Here is a 7,591-nt window from a genome sequence, read left to right on the forward strand (position 1 = left end):
ACACGTTGCCGACTTGTACTTCCCAAGCGCTTAATACAGTGCTCTACACACAGTAAGCGCTCAATAAATACGATTGATGACGATGAAACGTCTTCCTGAGGGAAAAACTACAACTCCCAAGAAGCCCTGGGGTGGAGAGGTCACGCGGACGGGGCGGCGCCTGCGCGCTGCTGGGAGGCGCCGCTTGGCCCGCCCAGCGGCGGACTCCATTTCCCAAGCACCCCCGCGCCGCCTCGTCCTTGTCCCCCCTTCGAGGCCGCTTGCTGGCAGTCGCCTCCCCGGGTCGCCACTAGCCCTGACCATGCTGGCCGCCGTGCTCCGTCGCCCCGGCTTTCGCCTCATCCGGCTCGCCCGCTCCTACGCCGAGGCCGCCCCCGCCCAGGCCGGCGGCCTGAACCAGATGTCCTTCACTTTCGCCTCCCCGACCCAGGTACGCGAGGTCGGGCTCCGGCCACGCCGGTAGGCCGCGGTCCATCGGAGGCGGGGGCGAAGGCCAAGGTTTTGTTCCCTGTCTCCCCCTTCTAGACTGTGAACCCTCTGTTGGGTGGGGACCGTCTCTATATGTTGCCAACTTGTCCTTCCCAAGCGCTTAGTACAGTGCCCTGCATCATCATCATCATCAGTCGTATTTATTGAGCGCTTACTGTGTGCTCTGCACACAGTAAGCGCTCAATAAATACGATTGATTGATTGATTGACGGGGGTTTGAGGGGCGTGGGAGGATCCGGGTGGGAAGAGAAGCCTGAGAGGGGAACGGAGACGAGGACGGTGGGCGGGAATCTGCCCCTCCGCCCTTGCCCCCCGAAGGAGGCGTTGCCCTTGACCCGGTGACCGGCCAAAAACACGAGGGTCAGCTCAGGCAGGGGGGAGTTGTGGGGCTCAGCACTGAGATGGGGAGTTAGGACTCGTGTCAGGTGGATTTTATTTTGTTAGTATGTTTGGTTTTAATAATAACAATAAGGGCATTTATTAAGCGCTTACTATGTGCACAGCACTGTTCTAAGCTGCTGGGGAGGTTACAAGGTGATCAGGTTGTCCCACGGGGGGCTCGCAGTAATCATCCCCATTTTACAGATGAGGTCACCGAGGCTCGGAGAAGTTAAGTGACTTGCCCAAGGTCACACAGCAGACATGTGGTGGAGCCGGGATTCGAACCCACGACCTTTTAGACTGTGAGCCCACTGTTGGGTAGGGACTGTCTCTATATGTTGCCAATTTGTACTTCCCAAGCGCTTAGTACAGTGCTCTGCACATAGTAAGCGCTCAATAAATACGATTGATGATGATGATGATCTCTGACTCCAAAGCCCGTGCTCTTTCCACTGAGCCACGCTGCTTCGCTGGTTTTGTTCTCTGTCTCCCCCTTCTAGACTGTGAGCCCATTGTTAGGTAGGGACTGTCTCCATACGTTGCCAGCTTGTACTTCCCAGGCGCTTAGTACAGTGCTCTGCACATAGTAAGCGCTCAATAAATACGATTGATTGAGGGGGGGCGGCGGCGGGACGGCCATTATCTGCTTCGCGACCTCTCGCCGCCCCCAGTCTCTGTGCTCTGGTTTCCACTTTTGGATAGAGCGCGGGCCCGGGAGTCAGAAGGTCATGGATTCTAATCCCGGCTCCGCCACTTGTCTGCCGTGTGACCTTGGGCAAGTCATTTCACTTCTCTGGGCCTCAATTCCTTTGTCTGTAAAATGGGGATTGAGACTGAGCCCCATGTGGGACGGGGACTGTGTCCAACCTGATTAGCTTGTATCCACCCCAGCGCTTAGAACAATACTCGGCACATAGTAAGCGCTTAACAAGTACCATCATTATTATTATTACCATGCCCCACTTGCTCAGGCCATTCATTTTTCCAGATAGACTGAGGCCAACAGAAATGGGTGCCCAAGGTCAGTGGCCAATCAGTGATATTTATTGAGCACTTCCCGTGTGCAGAACACTGTATTGAGCACTTGGGCGAGTGCAATACAACAGTCGGTAGACACGGTCTCTGCTGCCCACGTTGAGCTTACAGTCTAGAGCGGGAGACCAGGCTGTGAAAGGGACCGACTCTCCCAGTCCATTAGGGATACTTGGGGGCTGCTCCTGCCAGGGACCTTGTAAGGAAGCAGCATGACCTAGTGGAAAGAGCCCAGGCCTGGGTTCCAACCCTGGCGCTGCCACTTACCTGCTGTATATGTAGGTTCCATGGTGTAACGGTCAGCATTCTGGACTCTGAATCCAGCGATCTGAGTTCAAATCTTGGTGGGACCTCATTACATTTCTTCTAGACTGTGAGCCCACTGTTGGGTAGGGACCGTCTCTATATGTTGCCAACTTGTACTTCCCAAGCGCTTAGTACAGTGCTCTGCACACAGTAAGCGCTCAATAAATACGATTGAATGAATGAATGAATGTATGACCTTGGGCAAGCCCCAGGTGATGCCTGTCAGGCCTGGGGCTGTGGTTTGGGGAGAAAGTGGGCACCTGAAACCCCTGGAAAGTGGGGTGGGTTATGGGGCGCTTCAGTTGCCATGTGCAAAGCATGGTACTGGACGCCCCCAGAAATTGAAGGTGCGAGCCCTGCCCTAGAGGGGCCCCCAGTCTGAGGGAGAAAGTAGACCTAAGTGGGTGAGTGCACCACAATAAGAGTGGGAGCATAGGTAGAAACAATATAGGCAAAAGCAAAGAAATAAACAGATCAGTCCATGAGAGCTGAGGTGGCTTCACCAGGAAGGTGAGGGGCTCAACTAGGAGGGCCTCCTGGAGGAGGTGATTTTTTAGGAGGGCTTGGAAAGAGGGGCAGCGGGGGACAGGAGCAAACCCCAGGTGCCATTTCACTTCTCTCTCTCTCTCTCTTCAGGTATATTTCAACAGCGCCAACGTGAAGCAGGTGGATGTACCTACCCAGAGTGGGGCCTTTGGCATCCTGGCAGCTCATGTCCCCACCCTCCAGGTGCTGAAGCCCGGCGTGGTCACGGTGCACGCTGAGGATGGCACGGCCACCAAGTACTTTGGTAGGTGGTAGGGGCCGGTGGAGGGGCAGTGGCTTGTTCCTTGTCCCTGGATTCCATTCAATCGTATTTATTGAGCGCTTACTGTGTGCAGAGCACTGTACTAAGCGCTTGGGAAGTACAAGTTGGCAACATATAGAGACGGTCCCTAGTACTTGGGCAGTGGCCTGCTCACCTGCAGCTTGAAGTCATTCCCACCAGGCCAAAGGGAGAATGTATCATCAGTGCATCGTTATTATTATCATCATCATTATCGGGAGCTTGCCTGGGTTCAGCTTGACCTAGGGAGCTGGGAAAGGGTGGGTTGGGCTGAGGCTGGGAGAGCGCAAGCTGCTTTCTCCCCCTGCGGCCATTTCAGGACTCCTTAGGCCAGGGCGGGGTGGACTCTGGACCCCATCGAGTGCCCCGTTCCCAGTTCCTGGCACATGCCAGGACTCCCAGAGTTCAGCTTTGGGGGCCCAACCAAATCTCAAGAGGGTAGGCGTTGAGCTCGACTCCCTGCCTACACCTGCCGCCGCCCGCCACTGACCAGTTGTGACCGTCCCCACTGGACTGTGAGCCCAAGAGCTCAGCGCCCGTTTCCTTTGCCTCGGCTGTGCTCTCCCGAGTGCTCTGCACACCGTAGGCACTCGGTAAGACCCACTGATCGATTGATTGATCTCCGCAGTGAGCAGCGGCTCAGTGACCGTGAACGCGGACTCCTCTGTCCAGCTGCTGGCAGAAGAAGCGGTGTCCCTGGACATGCTGGACCTGGCGGTGGGTGTCCCTTCTGCTTGGTGTTCCTCTCACCCTTGCTTGGCGGAGGTGCCTGTGATTTTTCTCTGCCGGCCCGGCCTTCGACTGTGGGGAAGGGCAGGGGCAGGGTGATTCACGTTCTCAAGAACTGCCGCCTGTGGGGCCACCCCCGCCTCCCCAAAGAGCTCGGCCACACAAGGCGGGGGTGGGGGGGGAGTGGGGGGGGGGGTTCCCCTGCTTTGGACCTGAAGGAGTCTGGGCGCTGGGCCAGACTCCTTCCTAATGGCTCATTTTACCATCTCCGCAAAAGGGTGCCTAGCCCGGAATGCCAGCTTTCTGAGAAACTGTCTGCAAGAGCTGCCCATCTCAGTGTTGGGGGGGAGTGGGTGTGGAGAAGGAATTTCCTCCTGCTCCTCCAAAATCTTCACCTCCGCCCCCAGGGGATGGGATGCTCCGGGCTCTGCTGATGCTTTTGGGCCAGAGTCAGGTGATGTTGGGTGTTGGTGGGTGATGTGGGAAGCCATTTTAGACCAGCTGATGGGGTGAATGGTGCTGTTCTTCCCCCCCACCCCCCCTTCTCTCTAGCTGGGGCAGGAAACAATCCAGATTGGGGGCTGCCGGTTTGACTGGGGAGAGGGAGGGGTCTTGCCCCTTGAATGACACGGAGAAGCAGCGGGGCTCAGTGGAAAGAGCACAGGCTTTGGAGCCAGAAGTCATGGGGTCAATGCCCGGCTCCGCCAATTGTCAGCTGTGTGACTTTGGGCAAGTCACTTAACTTCTCTGTGCCTGTTTCCTCATCTGTAAAATGGGGATTGACGGTGAGCCCCCCGTGGGACAACCCGATCAACTTGTAACCTCCCCAGCTCTTACTCCAGTGCTTTGCACGTAGTAAGCGCCTAATAAATGCCATCATTATTGTTATTATTATTATCATTATTTCCAGGTCGCTAAATCCAACTTGGAAAAGGCCAGCTCGGAGCTGTCGGGGGTTTCAGACGAGGCCGCCAGGGCGGAGGTCTTGATCAGAATAGAGGCCAACGAAGCCATCGTCAAGGCCCTGGAATAGAGCGACCGGTAAGAAGAGTTCAGGCCCGGATTCTGATGTGACTGTTTCCGTGGCATCAGGACAGCAGGCTCTTGCCCTTCATGCCTCGGGAGTTTCCAAAGTGATATCCAGATCCACTGGATCCTCTCCCCGCCCCCCACTACCCTCTTCCTATCCCAAATCGATGTCCCTGCCATTGCAGGCTTTGACCACTGGGGGGCGACTCAGACCAGCTCACCCTCCTTGGGTGATAGCTGGGATTTGAGGGGTTTTTTTTGTTTTGTTTTTTTGTTTTGTCTTTAATAGGCCCAGGGGAGGAAAAAAAAAAAAAGCGTTTGACCCTCAAACCCAACCTTGAAACTCATCTGGAGTCTGACTGAGCATGTGTCCGCACCAGCCGGTGACTCCCCTCCTCCTGGGGTGGTGGGGTTGGAGTCGAGGCTTGGGTGCCCGGCAACCATGATCCACCTGTCAGACTTGGATTTTCTGAGCCCATTCCCTCTGCCACATGTGTTTTGTCCCCAACCCAAGCAGAGGCTTCCATGGAGAAGTGACCCACCTGATTAAAAAATGAGGAAGCCCTCCCCGTTCCAATATTTTCTCTGTGGTTTCATTCGTCACCTGATCCAGGCTCAATTCCTCATCCTCCCCTTCCGCACATAAACAAAGAGCCAGGCCTGCTTCACCCCAGCATGGCCCTCGGTCTCTTCTCCCCCACTGGAATAGCAGATCCCTGTCTCGAACATGTGTACATGCGCGCGCGCACACACACACACACACAGACATACACAAATGTGTTGGAAAATTGGCTAGTGGGTGAAAGGAAGGAGTGTGGTCTAGAAGAAAGAGCCCAGGCTTGGGAATCAAGGGACTTGGGTTCTAGTACCGACTCTGCCATTTACCTGCTGGGTGATCTTGGGTGAGTCACCTCACTCCTCTGGGCCTCCATTTCCTTATCTGTAGAATGGGGATTCAATACCTGTTCACTCTCCTACTTAGATTCTGAGCCTCATGTGGGACAGAGATTGTGTCCAAACCTGATTATCTTGTGTCTCTCTACCCCAGCACTCAGTACAGTGCTTGGCACATAGTAGATTCTTAACAAGTCCTGCAACTGCTGTATCATTATTATTGTTATTATGTCTGGTCGGTCAGGCAAGGTTACTATCCTGCTACAGGAAGATGGCTAAATCTAGAGAACAGCAGACACCCCTGGGGCCAGTCCAGGTCCTCAAACCCATCTCTTCCCTGCCCCCACCTTGAGAAGGGCCTGCAGGAACCAACCATTCTCCTTAAATAACTAATCCCATCTTGCAAGAAGCAGTGTAGATAGAGCACAGGCCTAGGAGTCAGAAGGATCTGGGTTCTAATCCCATTTAGGCCGCTCATCTGCTGTGTGACCTTGGACAAGTCCCTTCACTTCTGGGCCTCAGTTACCTCATCTGTAAAATGGGGATTGAGACTGTTAGCCCCATGAGGGACATGGATTGGGTCCAACCTGGTTACCTTGTGTCTACCCCAGCGCTTAGTATAGTGCCTGGCACATAGCTTTTAATAAATACCATTTTTTAAAAAACCAAAAAACCGCCAGGCAGGCGGCCCAAAGGGACACGGCACTGGCTTGCTGAGACTCTCGAGGGGTGGCTAGTGAGCTTCCTCAGCAGAGAGCTGGGAGGTAGTGACTCCCCACTTATGCAGTCTGTGAGAGGCCACCACCAGTGAGTGCCTTCATTCCTGTTCTGACCAGTTCTCTGAGCTAGATGGATGGGCTGGGGTCACCATTCCCTCCCTCATGGGCCACCTTACAGCCTTCCTGAAGATCATGACCCTGGGGGAAAGGTCAGGGCCTCTGCCTCAGGGCCCTCCTGCTCCTTTCTCACAGTTGCTTCCCACATCCTTACCGGCAAGGACCTAGGTGAGTGCCATGCTTCTAAGCGGGGCTGAACTGGACCCAGATGCTACTCTGGTGGCTCAGCTCAGGATTCCAGGCTATCTGAGGCCGGCAGCTCCCGCCTTCACCCAGGGGAGCAGAGATTCACCTCCATTTCCCCTCCCCTGGGCAGGGCTGGTGGAAAGGAGGGCGGGAGGGAGAGGCTGTCAATTACTCACTCACTCACTCTCCGGCTCTGCCACCCAGGATGTTTTCTCAAGCTTCTCTTGCTCCTCTGCTCTCTCTCCTCTCCCCCGCCCCTTTTCTTTTGCTGACAAGTAATCCAAAATAGTGTCTCTGGTGTGAGATTTCTCACTTTGGAGTTTATTAAAAGCCTTAAACCGGAGTCACAGAGTCTGTTTGAGCCAGTTCCGACTTCCCTGTTCCGGAGCCCGTGGCTTTCTCTTAAAGGTCAGGCATTCTGCCTCGCACGTGGGAAGCTGCTTGGTGGGGGAGAGCCGAGCAAGTGCTAATTAAAATGTCTGGAAATACTCCTACATCCCTTCTCTCTTTATTCTCATATTCTCTCGCTCTCTCAGGTTTGGGGGGGGGGGGGGCGGGGCCCAGTCCCCTTCTGGCTAGGTGACAAGATAGGGGAGGGTGACCCCACCTCCCCCCAGAGCCACCTGAGATTCCTGAATTTGGGGATGTGTATGTGGTTGGGGAAGGGGGACTGGGGGAAGAATCAGGAAGCCCGGCTTTTTCTGCTTTCTCCTGTGAGCTGCGAAAGGGGTTTGTCCTTATTCCCCTTACCTCCCTTTGGGTAAGGGGTCACTCACTGCTTGTCAGAACCCCTGGGGTCTAGGGGATACTGAGGGACCAAGTGGCAGAGATGGGACCCTGTCATGCAATCATTCATTCATTCAATTGTATTTATTGAGCGCTT

At 54.9% G+C, this 7,591-nt stretch overlaps 1 protein-coding gene and 1 non-coding gene across 2 annotated transcripts; both read left to right on the forward strand.

Annotated features, from left to right (window-relative positions):
• The first annotated feature begins 216 nt into the window (after positions 1–216).
• Positions 217–5,369, forward strand: ATP5F1D (ATP synthase F1 subunit delta). The gene is made up of 5 exons (XM_038772774.1): positions 217–430; positions 2,845–2,998; positions 3,663–3,751; positions 4,674–4,804; positions 5,082–5,369. Exons 1-4 carry the CDS (start codon positions 302–304, stop codon positions 4,794–4,796), a joined length of 495 nt encoding a protein of 164 aa, XP_038628702.1. The 5' UTR covers positions 217–301; the 3' UTR covers positions 4,797–4,804; positions 5,082–5,369.
• TRNAQ-CUG lies at positions 2,184–2,255 on the forward strand. Its single transcript has one exon. It is a non-coding gene; the product is annotated as a tRNA-Gln (tRNA).
• Positions 5,370–7,591: the final 2,222 nt, after the last annotated feature.

This window comes from Tachyglossus aculeatus, chromosome X1 (assembly GCF_015852505.1).
Source record: "Tachyglossus aculeatus isolate mTacAcu1 chromosome X1, mTacAcu1.pri, whole genome shotgun sequence".
Lineage (NCBI taxonomy): Eukaryota > Metazoa > Chordata > Mammalia > Monotremata > Tachyglossidae > Tachyglossus > Tachyglossus aculeatus.

Excerpts from the sequence above, each read along its gene's own strand:
- ATP5F1D (XM_038772774.1), top strand. The coding sequence starts at position 302 with ATGCTGGCCGCCGTGCTCCGTCGCCCCGGCTTTCGCCTCATCCGGCTC. Across the intron at positions 431-2,844 it reads CTTTCGCCTCCCCGACCCAG|GTATATTTCAACAGCGCCAA; the intron begins GTACGCGAGGTC and ends CTCTCTCTTCAG. Across the intron at positions 2,999-3,662 it reads CACGGCCACCAAGTACTTTG|TGAGCAGCGGCTCAGTGACC; the intron begins GTAGGTGGTAGG and ends TGATCTCCGCAG.